Raw genomic sequence first — 17618 nt, forward strand, 5'->3', positions numbered from 1 at the left:
ACAGGAAGTTACAGCGGTTTATTGATTTCATCATGACAAATGTAAATTAAACAATGTGTGAGCTGCTGACGTGCGGGAATAAATAAGCTGCTCCCGACTCACTCACAGTCACACACAATTAACTGACCGTCGACAACGAGTGACAGGTTGAATAATCAGTCCCGTTTCTCACCGTCACTCTGCATCGGGGAACAAATGATTATAAAAACATACTTCAGGGCCGTGTCCGGGATCGCTGCAGATCCAGGGTCACTGCCGAGGGATTTGTCAATTTAACATCATTATATCGGCCAGACTGCCGAATGCACCGTCCTCAGCAAAGGGAGCAAAGGGATTCCCTCCCGGGATAATCCCACCCCGGGACACCGGTGTCCCAAACTGAGCCCCGGCCCCTGTGCTCTTCGTGTCTATGTAGTTCCCCGGGGATTCACGTGGGGAGTCATGAACATGCCGGATAACAGTCAGAAATACGTCACTGTGGGATCGCTTCCGCTGTCACCGAGCTCGAGGCCGGAGACAGTTCCATTAGAACAGTTGGGAATTGTGCGGGGATGTTCAAATATTCAGATGTTTACAGGGACACTGTCAGTCTGGGTCTGGGTTCCTGTAGAGATCTCAGTTCCTTCTCCCCGGTCCCACTGAACCAATTCCCATACAGTCTGAAACAGATGGAACAATAAAGATGAAATAAACAGATTTCACAACAGTGTCAGTAACAGGGGACTCGGGTTAATGTTTCAACAATACTCACAGACAAATATCACCCGAAAACCCGCGGATCCGCTGATATTTTATCACACTGAACATTAATACAAACACTCACCCGATCCACTCCAGATTCGGGAGAGCCAGTATGAGGCCGCGGAGAGCGGGGACAGATCGGTCTGTCAGCGAGTTGTAACCAAGGCTAAGCCCCATCAGTGATGGTTTGGCACTGAGTGCGGAGACAAGATCCTCGGCACCAGAATCTGTGAGACTGACATTGTCCAGCCTGGAGATGAGAGAGAGTGAGGGTGAAGGACACAGAGAGACAGGAGACGGTACAAATCCCCAGTATTTATCAGTAACACAAATATTGATCACATTAATGTTCAGTGTCAGACACCTAGTGACTGTAAACACCATCTCGCACAGTCTGGTACTTACCGCAGTTTCTGTATTTTACACTCCGGGTTCCTCAGAGCCGCAGACACAAGTTTGACTCCGGAATCTGCCAGTTTATTACTACCCAGGTCCAGCTCCATCAGTGATTGATTTGTACTGAGAGCGGAGAAGAGATCCTCGGCACCAGAATCTGTGAGACCGATCTTCATCAGCCTGAAGATGAGACAGAGTGACGGTGAAGGACACGGAGAGACAGGAGACAGTACAAATCCCCACTGTTTATCAGTAACACAATTACTGATCACATTAATGTTCGGTGCCAGGCACCTAGTGACTCTAAACATAATCTCCCACAGTCTGGTACTTACCACAGTTTCTGTATTTTACACTCTGGGTTCCTCAGAGCCGCAGACACCAGTTTCACTCCTGAATCTCCCAATTTATTACTACCCAGGTCCAGCTCCATTAGTGATGATATTTTACTGAGAGGGGAAGCGAGATCCTCGACACCAGAATCAGTGACACCGACATCCCCCAGCCTGGATATGAGAGAGAGTGACGGTGAAAGACACAGAGAGACAGGAGACGGTACAAATCCCCAGTGTTTATCAGTAACACAATTACTGATCACATTAATGTTCAGTGTCAGACACCCAGTGACTGTAAACACAATCTCCCACAGTCTGATACTTACCACAGTTTCTGTATTTTACACTCTGGGTTCCTCAGAGCCGCAGACACCAGTTTTACTCCTGAATCTCCCAGTTTATTCTCCCCAAGTCTGAACACAAACAGAGAAATTGATGAACAAAGTGATTCAAACCGTGGGTCTGAGGGAATTTCTCTCACTCGGATTTTTCAGGAAACATTAAACCCTTCGGTAAATCACTGATCGGAGTTCCCATCGCTGTCAATGTCCCTCACTGTCGGTGTGACCCTGTAAACTCCATACATTCTGTCTCATTCCCAGATGGTCAGAAGAGTGTTCCTGACCTGTGAGGGTCAGAAAGGGCAGGGCCGTAGGGTGGGAGTGAGTCTCACAGTGAGAATGAATTTAAGTTGGGAATGTTGATGAGACATTGTTGAAGAGATCACCTGAGGAAAAAGGATAGAAGGACTGAACCTGCAGGAGGAAGCGGAATGGGGAAGAGAGATCCTCTTACTCCTAAGAGGATGGGTAAGAGAGGTCCGACAGGAAATAGGTAGTGGGGAAGAGAGATCCGAAGGAGGATCAGATGCTGAGGTAGATCGCTTGTGAGCGGAAGGTCTGAATTAGTGCCCATATATAGAGGACATAACCATTTGGGGGCGGGGTAATGCCCACATTGACACAGGTGGACTGCTGGTGATAGTCACACATGGGGAAGGGCAGAGGGAGGACAATCTCACAGAGGGAATTCTCTCACTCTCACTGGGACAGTCCACTAACTTTCTCTTGTCCCTCACCAGGAAGGCATTGTAAAGCTGGGACAGTCCGGTGCTGGTCTCCCGTCCCTCACGGGGAAGGGGTTGTAAAGTTTGGACAGTCTGCCGATGGTCTCTTGTCCATTGGAAGGGGGTATGAAGCTCTGACCCACCTATTGCATTCAGTGTTGGTTTGGGCGTCAGTGTCTGAGAAGTAACACTGTCAGTGGACATGTCACAGGGAGCGAGAAACACAGCCATTCCTGTGATTTACCACCATTAAACCAATGGCCGTTGTTCACTGATCTGATGAAGTCTCCAACATCCCTTCACAAGGAACCACAGAACCCTCCCGTCCTTGGGGAATTACTGACCGATCCCCTGGCATTTGTCACAATTCTTCACAATTTGATTTACTGCAGTTTTACCCAAATACCTTTAAATTGAAACAACACACTGGAACAGTTTCACCGTTCAGAGTGAGAGATAAATCAAGTTACCTCAAGTCCTGGCACTTGTGCAGCCCGGGTCCCAGCCGCCGGATTCCTTCACACTGAATGTAGCAGTTCTCCAGGTCGAGCTGCTTTATTGTATCACAGATTCCGATTGCATGAGACAGGACCGCGCAGTCAATCGGGGTCAGTGTCATTCCACTGAATGAAAGTGTTTCCACAGATTCTAGTGCGGCCTGAGCCAGTCCACGGTTCTGAGACTCAAACAGGTAGTGCAATATGTTCAGGAGTCTCCTTTTACCAGCTTCACTCTCTGTGTTTCCAATCTGGCATTTAACTTCCTCCTTCACCCAGTCAATCACCCGGCTGGTTGTTTGATGAGGGAATGGACCCAGAAACTCCTCCAGGCCCCGAGCTGTCATTGGGGAGGAGAGACCAGCAACAAAACGGAGAAATACCTCAAATCGCCCATCTGTTGTGTTGTGGGCTTCAGTGAGGAATTTCAGGCTATCCCCGGGATGTGGATCCAGGAATTGTGCGACTGCAGCTACAAACTCTTGGATGGTGAGGTGTGGGAATGTGTACACCACGCTCCGGGCAGAATCCTCTCTCTCCAAAATCTCCATCAGGAACCCGGACAGGAACTGGGAAGGCTGCAGATTGTAGTTGATCAAATCTCCATCTGTAAACACAATCTTCTTCTCGGACACTCCTCTGAAGGCCATCTGACCCACCCTGAGTAACACATCACGGGGGTTCTCAATCTCACGGCTGTGGTTTTTCAGAATGTTGTAAATATAGTAGGAGTACAGTTGGGTGATGGTCTTGGGAACTCGCTCTGGATCAGTGACTCTTTGTGTGAAGAAGGGGCCCAGTACCAGAGTGAGGATCCAGCAGTAGGAGGGGTTGTAGCTCATGGTGTACAGGATCTCGTTCTCCTTCACGTGTTTGAAAACAGCTTCCGCCACTGTCTGATCTTCAAAATGTCTGATGAAATATTCCTTCCGTTCCTCACCAACAAATCCGAGGATTTCAGCCCAGATACTGATATCAGCCTTTTCCAATAAATGTAACGCAGTGGGACGGGTGGTCACCAGCACTGAACACCCTGGGAGCAGTTTGCCCTGGATTAAATTGTACACAATGTCAGACACTTCACACCACCACTCGGGATCTGGGCACTGGTGCTTGGGTTCTGTATCTCTCCGATAGTCAGCAAAATCGATTCTGTGCTTGAATTCATCCAAACCATCGAATATAAACAGCAATCCCTCTGGTTTCTTCCAGACCTCTCTCAAGATATTCCCAAAGTACGGATATTGATCCAGAATCAGTTCCCTCATGTTTATCCTGCAGTTAATGGAGTTTAAATCGCGGAATTTGAAACTGAAAACAAACTGGAATTGTTGGAATATTGTCCCCGTCGCCCAGTCATGAACAATCCTTTGTACCATTGTTGTTTTCCCGATCCCTGGGACTCCCGCCACTGTTGCTGAACTCCCAGATTTGGATTTACTCCAGGAAAAGCTGCTGTGGAACAACTGATCAGTCCGGATTTTTTCCAGCTCTCTGCGGAGATGTTTTTCTCTCCAATTGCCATGGTCTCTGCCTCTTGCCAGCAGCTCATGTTCCACCAGTCTCCGATCTCGAACAGTAGAAATGACCGTGAGCTCAGCGTATCGATCAACCAGCTGGAAAACCTTCACCTTCTCCCTCATCAGGATCGTGTTCATTTTCAGTGTTTCAGTCTGTTGCCGCAGAGTCTCCTTGTGTTTCTGTTGAACATCTTCCATGGGAACAGGAACATAGTCAAAATGTTAAATGGCTCAACTCAGAACTCAGTATTTAAGTACACAAGAGTTAGCTCAAAGCTATTACCTTGATTGAATTCATCAATGGATGTTCGTACAGTGAAGTAAATGTGATTAACAGTCCCCTGACTGGACAGAGAGGCCTGGATTAGATAAACACCAGATCTTCACATTTCCACATTAACTGTGCTGTGAAGGTGAGTATTTCCCTGGTAGTTTACTAACCCCCGACTGTCCTGTACTGGATAAACTCCCACCACTGCCAGAGCTATTATTGTTCCTGTGGAAGAACTTTGAAAGCCGGATGTTTGATGTGGCGTATGGAGATGGAGAAAAGGATCGTGGGCATTCTGTCAAAGGAACAGGTTGGGGAATCACAGATTCCCCCTCCCACCCACCATCACTGATTCAAAATACAAAGAAGTAGCTTTATTGAGCAGCACGTGCACTGTGGGTGGGTGATTGGGGGAGAGAATTGGGGGAGATCTAGTCCTCATATGGAGCCAGTGATCATTAATGGAGAATGTGTGGAGCAGGTTAAGACCTACAAGTATCTGGGAGTACAGTTAGACGAGAAGCTAGACTGGACTGCCAACACAGATGCCTTGTGCAGGAAGGCACAGAGTCGACTGTACTTCCTTAGAAGGTTGGCGTCATTCAATGTCTGTAGTGAGATGCTGAAGATGTTCTATAGGTCAGTTGTGGAGAACGCCCTCTTCTTTATGGTGGTGTGTTGGGGAGGAAGCATTAAGAAGAGGGACGCCTCACGTCTTAATAAGCTGGTAAGGAAGGCGGGCTCTGTCGTGGGCAAAGTACTGGAGAGTTTAACATCGGTAGCTGAGCGAAGGGCGCTGAGCAGGCTACGGTCAATTATGGAAAACTCTGAACATCCTCTACATAGCACCATCCAGAGACAGAGAAGCAGTTTCAGCGACAGGTTACTATCGATGCAATGCTCCTCAGACAGGATGAAGAGGTCAATACTCCCCAATGCCATTAGGCTTTACAATTCAACCGCCAGGACTTAAGAACCTTTTAAAGGCTATTATTAATGCTTTTTGAGATAGTGATTTAGATGCATATCATATTTTTTTACTGAGTTAAGTATTGTATGTAATTAGTTTTGCTACAAGAAGTGTATGGGACATTGGAAAGAAAAAGTTGAATTTCCCCATGAATAAAGTATCTATCTATCTATCTATCTATCTATCTATCTATCTATCTATCTATCTATCTATCTATCAATGTCTTGCTCAGGAGATTGAGACAGTCAGCATTTTGACACAAAACGCAAACAGAACCCCTCCCCCCCCCCCCCCCCCCCCCACCCCGCCATCATCACAGACGCTGCTCAGCTCACTGAGTTCCTCCGGAGAATAGTTTGAGATGGCAGATCCGCAGACTCGTGTCTCTTAAAGAGTATGTGCTTTAAATGCTCAACAGATTCAAGATTGAAGATACACGTGGAAAGGAGAAGGAAATAATTGTTATTCCGGATGTGATGCAGCACAAAATAACTCAGATAAAGAACGTAATGGAAAACACAATAAATATAAATATATACGATACAGGAGTCACTCTGATCTCAGGTGGTTCTGGTAGAAAATTTTCAAATCGTGCTGGTGGTGGGTGGGGGTTGTTAGTAGTGGAGGGGTGGCTTAATCATTGGAGGTGTTGATCAGTCTTACTGCTTGAGGAAAGTAACTGATTTTGAGTCTGATGGTCCTGCTGTGAATGCTACGTAGCCTCCTCCCTCATGGGAGAGGGACAAACAGCCCATAGGCAGGATAGGTGGGATCATTCCTGATGCTGACCCTTTTCCAGAGCCTTTTTGTATGTACGTCCCCGATGGAAGGTAGGCTGGGGGTGCCAGTGATGCGTTGAGCAATTTTGATTACCCGTTGTAGAGCCTCCCAGCCTGCCACTGTTATGCAGCATGTTGGCCTGCCCTCTACAGCACAGGACTGGAGTGTAGATGTGAGTACAGGTCAGACAACGTCTGTGGAAAGGGGAGAAATGGGAGATGCTAATGGTCTGTGACTTTAAATACAAGTTTGAAAACCATGCCGATTACAGCTCGGGTGGTGAAGAAGAGAGCAGAGACCGAGGAATTTCGGTAGCAGGTGGCTCAGGATTTCAGCTATCACAAGACCTGCGTAGTACAGTATAGGTATGGGACATTCGGCCCACAAAGTTGCTGCTAGCACGATGTCCCCATAAACTCCTCCCGCCTGCCTCCGAAGCTATGGATATGGATATCAGGATCCCTGTAGACATTAATGACGTCAGGGTCGTGACCTTTACTCTATACTTCCCCATACATTTGATCTCCTGAATTGCAAGAACTCGCACTTCTCTGGATTAAACTCCACCTGATATTTCCCCATCCGCATCTGCAACTGATCTGTATCCCAATGCATTCTTTGGCACGCCTCTTCACTCTCCACAACTGACTGTCTCATTTCAGCATCATGAAACTCATCTCTCCCTTTCAGATTAAATTTACAACATCTCCCATCAAGATCTACAGGCATTGCCGTCGTTGGCTTTAATCCTCTTTGCAACACGCCGGACCCAAATTCTGCTCAGCTAATATTTAATCATGCCCGTTGGGGATTTGCCTAACAAGAGCTGCTCTCAATCTAACCCTTTGCCACGGAATCTGCCTTCCGCCAAGTTATCTTTCCCACACCCAATGCTGCACACCCCACGCTTGGCAGTGTGGAGAATCGGAGTGACCTTGGGGTCCGAGTCCAGCGGACACTCAAAGCTGCTATGCAGGTCGACTCTGTGGTTCAAAAGGCATACAGTGCATTGGCCTTCATCAACCCTGGGATGGAGTTTAGGAGCCGAGAGGTAATGTTGCAGCTATAACGGACCCTGGTCAGACACCACTTGGAGTATTGTCTTCTGTTCTGGTCACCTCACTACAGGAAGGATGTGGAAACTATAGAAAGGGCGCAGAGGAGATTTACAAGTATTGCCTGGATTGTGGAACATGCCCTATGAGAATAGGTTGAGTGAACTCGGTCATTTCTCCTGGGAACAACGGAGGATGAGAGGTGACCTGATAGAGGTATATAAAATGATGAGAGGCATTGATTGTGTGGATAGTCAGAGACTTTCTTCTTGGGCTGAAATGGCTAACACAGGAGGGTACCGTTTTAAGGTGCTTGGAGGTAGGTACAGAGGGATTGTTAGGGGTAAGTTTTTTTATGCAGAGAGTGGTGAGGGCGTGGAATAATCTGCCGGCGATTGTGGTGGAGGCAGAAACAATAGGGACTTTTAATTTCTAAAATAATTACATGTTCGGTACAGCATAAGCTGCAGACTTCTCCTTATTCATAACCATCTGAGAAGTGTTCACTGTTCCCAAAGGTTCCAGCACTGAAACCTCAGCAACTTGTCGGCTTACATTCAAATACCAGCTGCAGTCTGGCCTCACTTCCAGTTCACACATCCCACACATTATTCCCAGAACACATCCCACCATCAGAGATTCCTAAAATATTCTTGCAGGTAGGAAACACAGGACAGAGAATGAAAGGTCATCAGCAACACAGGGAAAGTTAAAATTACCCACTACAACAAACTTGCTGTTTTTGCATCTTTCCAGAATTTGCCTACATATTAGTTCCTCAATCTCATGATGACTACTGGGATTTGTAAAAACCCATCAGTGACTGTATCGATCTTATTGCTATGCTTTCATATTGCCTCAGTACTTGAACTCCCCGTATGTCCTCTCTGAGCGCAGCTGTGAAATTCCCCAGGGCAGCAAATAAACCTCCTCAAATGTATTACCTCCCCTCTCTATCTGAAATATTGTAACTCTGGAATATTGATCTGCCAATTTTGTCTCTCTCAATCAAGTCTTCATAAAGGCAACATCATCACACTTCCAATGTGCTGATCCACTCTGAAGGTCCAACTACATGACCCACAACACTCTATCCAATGAACTACCCACTTAAGTCCCAACCATCACATCATGTTCACTCACCTGGACCACCACCCATACAATAAGGATTATTAGCCTAACCTGTATCTTCCGTTGACCCGACGAGGCAGGAGATAATGTAGCTGGACAAGTGTCAGTGGGAGAGTATTCTGGACACAGAGACAATCTGTCTCAGTTATGGAAAGCGATATCGATGCCCCGAGTATAGAGATTCTGAATTAGGGGAAGGCAAGCTACACCACTGCTGAATACAATCTTTTGAAAGGACGTGTAAAAGTATTTTAGGACTCTGCAAAGTGTGTCCAGGATTTCACAGAATTTGAAGGGCCTGTCAGGAGTGTGCGGGATCTCAGCATGTCAGGATACTAGCAGGGATTTGTGGGGTTTCACAGTGTGTCAGTACTCTCCTAGGGATGTGTGGTGTCTCACAGTCTGTCACAACCTGTCAGAGATGTGTGGGGTCTTGCAGTGCGTCTGGACCCTGCCAGGGGTGTGTGCGGTCACACGATATGTCAGGAACCTGTCAGAGGTGTGTGGGGCCTCACAGTTTGTCAGGGCTCTGTCAGGCATGTGTGGGGTTTCACAGTGTGTCAGGATCCTTTTAGGGGTGTGTGGGGGTCTCACAGTGTGTCAGGACCCTGTCAGGCATGTAAGGGGTTTCACAGTGTGTAAGGATCCTGTTAGGGGTGTGTGGGGTCTCACAGTGTGTCAGGACCCTGTCAGGGGTGTGTGGGGTCACACAGTGTGTCAGGACCCTGCCAGGGCCGTGTGGGGTATTACAATGTGTCAGGACCCTCCTAGGGATGTGTGGTGTCTCATAGTGTGTCACAACCTGCCAGCGATGTTTGGTGTCTCACAGTCTGTCTGGACCCTGTCAGGGGTGTGTCAGTTCTCACAGTGTGTCAGGACTCTATCAGGGGTGTGTCAGTTCTCACAGTGTGTCAGGACTCTATCAGGGATGTGTGGGGTCTTGCAGTGTGTCAGGACCCTGTCGGGGGTGTGTGGCGTCTCACAGTGTGTCAGGACCCTGTCAGGGGTGTGTGGTGTCTCACAGTGTGTCAGGACCCTGTCAGGGGTGTGTGGTGTCTCACAGTGTGTCAGGACCCTGTCACGGGTGTGTGCGGTCACACGATATGTCATGAACCTGTCAGAGGTGTGTGGGGCCTCACAGTTTGTCAGGACTCTCCTAGGGATGTGTGGTGTCTCACAGTGTGTCACAACCTGTCAGAGATGTGTGGGGTCTTGCAGTGTGTCATGGACCCTGCCAGGGGTGTGTGCGGTCACACAATATGTCAGGAACCTGTCAGAGGTGTGTGGGGCCTCACAGTTTGTCAGGGCCCTGTCAGGCATGTGTGGAGTTTCACAGTGTGTCAGGACCCTGTCAGGCATGTAAGGGGTTTCACAGTGTGTAAGGATCCTGTTAGGGGTGTGTGGGGTCTCACAGTGTGTTAGGACCCTGCCAGGGCCGTGTGGGGTATCACAATGTGTCAGGACCCTCCTAGGGATGTGTGGTGTCTCATAGTGTGTCACAACCTGCCAGCGATGTTTGGTGTCTCACAGTCTGTCTGGACCCTGTCAGGGGTGTGTCAGTTCTCACAGTGTGTCAGGACTCTATCAGGGATGTGTGGGGTCTTGCAGTGTGTCATGGACCCTGCCAGGGGTGTGTGCGGTCACACGATATGTCAGGAACCTGTCAGAGGTGTGTGTAGTCTCACAGTGTGTCTGGACCCTGTCAGGGGTGTGTGGAGTCTCACAGTTTGTCAGGACCCTGTCAGGGGTGTGTCAGGACTCTATCAGGGATGTGTGGGGTCTTGCAGTGTGTCATGGACCCTGCCAGGGGTGTGTGCGTTCACACGATATGTCAGGACCCTGTCAGAGGTGTGTGGGGCCTCACAGTTTGTCAGGACCCTGTCAGGGGTGTGTGGGGTCTCACAGTGTGTCAGGACCCTGCCAGGGCCGTGTTGGGTTTCGCAGTGTGTCAGGACTCTCCTGGGGATGTGTGGTGTCTCACAGTGTGTCACAACCTGTCAGAGATGTGTGGGGTCCTGCAGTGTGTCATGGACCCTGCCAGCGATGATTGGTGTCGCACAGTGTGTCAGGACTCTATCATCGATGTATGGGGTCTTGCAGTGGGTCTGGACCCTGCCAGGGGTGTGTGGAGTCTCACAGTTTGTCAGGACCCTGTCAGGCGTGTGTGGGGCCTCACAGTTTGTCAGGGCCCTGTCAGGCGTGTGTGGGGTTTCACGGTGTGTCAGGACCCTGTCAGGGATGTGTGGGGTCTCACAGTGTGTCAGGATTCTGTCAGGGGTGTGTGTGTCTCACAGTATGTCAGGACCATGACAGGGGTGTGTGGGTCTCACGGTGTGTGAGGACCCTGTCAGGGGTGTGTGGGGTCTCACAGTGTGTCAGGACCCTGTCAGGGGTGTGTGGGTTCTCACAGTGTGTCAGGACCCTGTCAGGGGAGTGTGGGGTCTCACAGTGTGTCAGGACCCTGTCAGGGGTGTGTGGGGTCTCACGGTGTGTCAGGACCCTGTCAGTGGTATGTGGGGTCTCACAGTGTGTCAGGATCCTGTCAGGGGTGTGTGGGTCTCACGGTGTGTCAGGACCCTGTCCGGGGTGTGTGGGGTCTCACAGTGTGTCAGGACCCTGTCAGGGGTGTGTGGGGTCTCACAGTGTGTCAGGATCCTGTTAGGGGTGTGTGGGGTCTCACAGTGTGTCAGGACCCTGCCAGGGCCGTGTGGGGTTTCACAGTGTGTCAGGACTCTCCTAGGGTTGTGTGGTGTCTCACAGTGTATCACAACCTGTCAGAGATGTGTGGGGTCTTGCAGTGTGTCATGGACCCTGCCAGGGGTGTGTGCGGTCACACGATATGTCAGGACCCTGTCAGAGGTGTGTGGGGCCTCACAGTTTGTCAGGACCCTGTCAGGGGTGTGTGGGGTCTCAGAGTGTGTCAGGATCCTGTCAGGGGTGTGTGGGGTCTCACAGTGTGTCAGGACCCTGCCAGGGCCATGTTGGGTTTCGCAGTGTGTCAGGACTCTCCTGGGGATGTGTGGTGTCTCACAGTGTGTCACAACCTGTCAGAGATGTGTGGGGTCTTGCAGTGTGTCATGGACCCAGCCAGCGATGTTTGGTGTCTCACAGTGTTTCAGGACCCTGTCAGGAGTGTGTCAGTTCTCACAGTGTGCCAGGACTCTATCAGGGATGTTTGGGGTCCTGCAGTGTGTCATGGACCCTGCCAGCGATGATTGGTGTCGCACAGTGTGTCAGGACTCTATCATCGATGTATGGGGTCTTGCAGTGGGTCTGGACCCTGCCAGGGGTGTGCGGAGTCTCACAGTTTGTCAGGACCCTGTCAGGCGTGTGTGGGGCCTCACAGTTTGTCAGGGCCCTGTCAGGCGTGTGTGGGGTTTCACGGTGTGTCAGGACCCTGTCAGGGATGTGTGGGGTCTCACAGTGTGTCAGGATTCTGTCAGGGGTGTGTGTGTCTCACCGTATGTCAGGACCATGACAGGGGTGTGAGGGATCTCACAGTGTGTCAGGACCCTGTCAGGGGTGTGTGGTGTCTCACAGTGTGTCAGGACCCTGTCAGGGGTGTGTGGGTCTCACGGTGTGTCAGGACCCTGTCACGGGTGTGTGGGGTCTCACAGTGTGTCAGGATCCTGTCAGGGGTGTGTGGGTCTCACGGTGTGTCAGGACCCTGCCAGGGCCGTGTGGGGTTTCACAGTGTGTCAGGACTCTCCTAGGGTTGTGTGGTGTCTCACAGTGTATCACAACCTGTCAGAGATGTGTGGGGTCTTGCAGTGTGTCATGGACCCTGCCAGCGATGTTTGGTGTCTCCCAGTGTGTCAGGACCCTGTCAGGAGTGTGTCAGTTCTCACAGTGTGTCAGGACCCTGTCAGGAATGTGTCATTTCTCACGGTGTGTCAGGATCCTGTCAGGGGTGTGTGGGGTCTCACAGTGTGTCAGGACCCTGCCAGGGCCGTGTGGGGTTTCACAGTGTGTCAGGACTCTCCTAGGGTTGTGTGGTGTCTCACAGTGTATCACAACCTGTCAGAGATGTGTGGGGTCTTGCAGTGTGTCATGGACCCTGCCAGCGATGTTTGGTGTCTCACAGTGTGTCAGGACCCTGTCAGGAGTGTGTCAGTTCTCACAGTGTGTCAGGACCCTGTCAGTAGTGTGTCATTTCTCACGGTGTGTCAGGACCCTGTCAGGGGTGTGTGGGGTCTCACAGTGTGTCAGGACCCTGTCAGGGGTGTGTGGAGTCTCTGTTCAATGTATCCGGGTGGGATGGGGAGCGTAGGAAGATATTGGTTGATTAAATCGTTACTTCAGACATTGTGACAGTTTTAGAAATGATATTCTTAAATAATCAGAGAGTGAATCGGTTTTGTATTAGAAATGGGTGTGGGAATTTCACTGCTGTGTCTGTTCCTTCGGCAAACAACATGAAGAACAGTGAAGAACAAGTTTGCAGGCTAATTGCCGCAATCCCACAACCCTCGGTTTCTCTGTCCTAATTCCTATCTCTCACCTTTCCACAGTGTCCATCACACATCACATCAATTTCAGCTTCTGTGGACTGAGCTGAGGATTTTGTCCCCCAATCTCAACCTCACTAACACTGTCTCCTGATGGAATTCCCAGGATTATTGAGTTAGAAATTAAACTGGATAACGTTAGCAGTCTTTGCACTAAGGGTGAGTTGGATTCATATGCTGCTTTGGGGTTGAACAGAGCAGTTGGGTGTTACGTGATTTTCTCATTAAATGGATGCTCTCATTGTTATTACGTGATGAGGGCTGTTGCTGTGTAGCTGCAGGGGAAGGATTTCACTTTTCGGAGTGAAGAATTTCTGAGAATTTCACACCTCCAGATCGTCCTCTTCTCCACTCTGGCTCGAAGGAGGGACCTGTCGTTGTCGGAGTCAGAGAGGAGTGGTCCCTTTCAGAAAACTCCCCAACTCTCTGAGTTGTTCCTCATAATGTCCTGAGAAAGATATCCCTCGAGCAAATATTTTCCATGTGTCGCACTGTGCACTATGTCATGGTGCCACCACTTACCTGGTCAAATCCAGATGGTTCAACAACGACATGGCCCTACACAATATCAACCATTGGTGGAAACAGCGGTTTCTTCACTTACCTTTCAGTTCTCTGGGAATCTCCGGTACGGGTCGATGGACCGAAACACAACCTGTTCGGAATAAAACAATTTGAGGAATTAAAATGCATAAAATTATAAAGTCAATTGTGATTGAATCCAAAATTAAATTCATCAGTGATGCTTTCTCACCATGCTCCTGTATTTCGTTCAGTATTTTGTCAAACTTTGGGACTCCAATCCTCATTTTCACAAAGGTTTCCCACATCACCCTCCGGGCGTGGGAGCCTTTCTCCATCACCAGGCTCAGGAGGAGTTTAGAACTGTCCGCCCGCTCTCCCATATCAGCGAGATCAGAGATTTTCTGTGAAGAGTAACGGTGAACATATTGGGGACTGACAGATTCATACAGAGAATGAGAAGTAAATGATGTGCTCTGTAACGGGATCACACTGAGCAGTCACCCGGACGGGTGCTGATCCTGTCTGGACATGGACTGTACATTCTGAGTGCAGAGCACACGGAGGGACATTCACCGTGAACCTGGTCCACCAGTCAATGAGATCCTGGCTGGTCTGTGACCGCTTCATTGACGTGGCTCCAAATCCATAAATAATTCCTCACCCGATTTGACGGTGTAAAACAGAAATCAGAAAATAACCATCACAGATGAAGAAAGAAGTCAGGCAGGTTTTTATAACAGAGTGAGCAGTCACAGAGAAGTTGCGGAAAAGATGATCTGATTCATCTCCTCAGTCCGCCAGTGTTCAACATGACAGCGGATTACTGGCTGACACCTGATGTCTTTCCTTTGCCTTTTCCAGTGGAGGTTTATTCAGTGATTACACATTACAACATGGCAGTATTCCGCGATCCACACTGTTTACAGTTACAGATTGTAACACAATCATCTCCACCCAGAACAGATCACACACGAGCTCCTGTGGCATCCAGTGTTAATGCCCCGGTTCTCACTGACATCCTGCCGTCACGCTGCACGGTCTTTTCAAAATGAAAAATCCTACCGTATTTCCATTTAAACTCCTTTATTGCAACCTCATACAATTGTTCCCTGCTCCCCTTGCTCTGAGCATTGAGCCGCCACTGGAGTGTTTACACCTCTTTCAATCATTCCTTCAGATTCACAGTTTTAAGAGTAATATATATTTATTTCTGATTTGTTTTTATGCTTTATTATCCGATGAGTTAGAGTTCCGACACACATCAGTCCTGTGATGTGTGAAAATTCAAACCCATTCTCTCTCCCACTCACCCGATGTTCCTCTCCGCTGAACTGATTCTCGGCCGTTAACGCCAGGCTCACTCCGTGCACCCCTCCTTCCATCGCCTGCTCCAGCCTGTCCCGGTAGAAGTCCGTCAGCTGCAGCAGCTGGAAATCATTCCAGCTTGCCAGGAGCTCAGTGATCACTGTGAAGCACAATGGGGAAAATAAATAAATCATTGACTCCATATTGGGCAGCAACTTTCCCTCTGGAACCTAACGATCGCTAAATACTGTCCAATATATATATGGGGGGGGGGGGGGCTGGGGCATGGGTGGTCCCAGTCAGGGCAAGGGGTGGTTTGGAAGGGGTTATAGCCCCATCTGTTGAAGGCTGCTCTTTCATGTCTCTGTGAATATACCTCTCTGTTTTGAAAGGACTGTGCTTATTGCTGAGAATATAGTAACTATCACCATCACTCTCCTGGTACTGTCCATCACCACCGCTTTGCTCTGGGTTACTGTCTGCCTGCCTGGTAAACCCCTTCCTCAGCAAATCTCTGGGATAGCTCACGAAATGCGGGAGGAATGTAGCAGGTCAAGCAGCATCTATGGATGTCCTGGGTTGGATGAGGACATGAGGCTCAGACGTGGACGAGAACATGAGGGTCAGCCTTGGGATACATGAATGCGGAATAACAGAGCCTTGGTCGAGGGAGAGCAGGAATGCAAAACATAGAGTTAGGACTTCTCCTTGGGAAGAGGACGTAGGGCCGGGACTCATACGCTGCACACGACGAGACAGTTCCCAACGCTAGGTAGCGGCAAATGTCCGAACCTATACAGAGACAGTTACAAACAACGAAAGACGGTTCCTTATCTAGACACAGCAAGGCTCCTGTCTTGCTCCGCCGGTAGAACTTGACAGCGAGAAAAGGTTAAAGGTTGCAGGCAAGGCTCCAGACTCAGTGTAACGGCAAAGACTTACCCCACAGAGACAAGGACAGGATACTGACGAGACGAAACAGCAACCACACTCGAACTCAGAGCCACTTGTAGTCCCAGCTTCAACATGAGAATAAGTTGTCTGTGATTAAGCCCAACTGAAACAATGGACAACCATAAGACCCGGAGTCCGGAGTCCACGGACTGGACCATGAACCGGAACGCGGAATTCACGGACCAGACCATGACAATGGAGGAGAATAAACAATCAACGTTTCGGGCCAAGGCCCTTCTTCAAACTGGAAATGAGGGGACAGAAATTCTAGCTATTGCCACATTACTTTCTCTTCCGTGTGATGCTGATCCAAAATGTGAAATGTTTATTCCTCTCCATAGATGCTGCCTGACCTGCTGAGTTCTGCCAATATTCTGTGTGTCTTGGTGTTACCCAAAACTTCCAGCATCTGCAAGATGTCTTGTCTTCTGGAGTAACTCACTATTTTAATGTGCATCACAATCTGCTCGAGAAGCAGGAGCAGACGGTAAATGTACCCCTTTCACGTTTGACTGTGTTTTCCCCAGAGATGTTAACTCTCTCTCCCTCTCTATTTCTCTCATCTTTCTGCTTATTTTTCACAAATGTTTTGTGAATTGTTGATATTGAATTAAACCCAGATGCAGAACCCTCAGAGTATGAGTATTTATAAATTTATAAATTAAAATAATTCGGCAACATACCCGTGTCCTTTCCCGATGTTGACGCCACTGGAACTCCTCCCCTGCTCGAACACTGAGCCATTTGATGACAGGTGTGATCAGTTTTTGCTGCTCTGTAACAAACAAAAGTAACAGAAGGGTCAAACAGTAATTGGGGTTTGAAGGAGAACACTGTTTTGTTTTTAAACTGAGGAAAACACTTCCAAACATCTTGGAAATCTTCAGGATGTCAGAGTGTTTCTACATAGAATCAAACCATATATTGCCACAGGTGTCAATGCCAGACGATGTTAAACTGAAAGGAGACGGTGAGAATCAGGCGGGACTGAGAAATCTGTATAGTTCTGTGACGAGAGGAATAGATGTCACATTGTTCAGCAGAAATGTTTCAACCCACACTGCTATAACAGTTGGCCGTTACTCATCATAGCGCCACCAGTCATAGGAGGACCAAAGCAGTGAGCGCTATCTGTCATCTTGGAAGATTTCCGGAAGGTTTGACACGTCCTGATCCACCTGCGCCCATCCACCCACAGTCACGCAATACCCATTACATGGATTGTACACCATGTCGGGATTCTCTGGTCGATCTACTAGCTATACTGCAGTCAATTCCGTTTTAGGAACCAATCACGTGTCGTCAACCAGGATTGATTTGTCAACGGTAAGGCAAAGTGTTCTATTGCGGAGCAGCAGTAAACCATCTGATTGGCCTATCACAGTTCTCTTTGGGAACTAGTTGACTTGATCAGCATTTCTGATCTGGCTATTGTTCACGATTGCACTTATTAAAAAAAAAGAAAGACGGGTTGAGCAGACAGCACCCACTGCTTTTCCTCAGCCCATCTCCATAACTGAAGAAGATCCCTTTGAAATTCATGGTAACCTGTTGCAATATCAAC

General features: G+C 48.8%; 1 protein-coding gene across 2 annotated transcripts in view; it reads right to left on the reverse strand.

Moving 5' to 3' along the window:
* Positions 1-434: 434 nt before the first annotated feature.
* Positions 435-17618, reverse strand: part of LOC140721804 (NACHT, LRR and PYD domains-containing protein 3-like) — a 50071-nt gene continuing 32887 nt past the window's right edge. For both annotated transcript variants that reach the window (XM_073036616.1, XM_073036617.1), the window contains exons 2-11: positions 16738-16829; positions 15106-15260; positions 14025-14196; positions 13875-13925; positions 3009-4746; positions 1799-1885; positions 1473-1643; positions 1147-1317; positions 824-991; positions 435-659 (exon numbers count right to left, since the gene is read on the reverse strand). In XM_073036616.1, the coding sequence (XP_072892717.1) occupies positions 572-659; positions 824-991; positions 1147-1317; positions 1473-1643; positions 1799-1885; positions 3009-4746; positions 13875-13925; positions 14025-14196; positions 15106-15260; positions 16738-16829 (2893 nt within the window). In that variant the 3' untranslated portion in view covers positions 435-571. The remainder of the gene's footprint in view (positions 660-823; positions 992-1146; positions 1318-1472; positions 1644-1798; positions 1886-3008; positions 4747-13874; positions 13926-14024; positions 14197-15105; positions 15261-16737; positions 16830-17618) is intronic.

Source organism: Hemitrygon akajei, unplaced genomic scaffold (genome assembly GCF_048418815.1).
Source record: "Hemitrygon akajei unplaced genomic scaffold, sHemAka1.3 Scf000061, whole genome shotgun sequence".
Lineage (NCBI taxonomy): Eukaryota > Metazoa > Chordata > Chondrichthyes > Myliobatiformes > Dasyatidae > Hemitrygon > Hemitrygon akajei.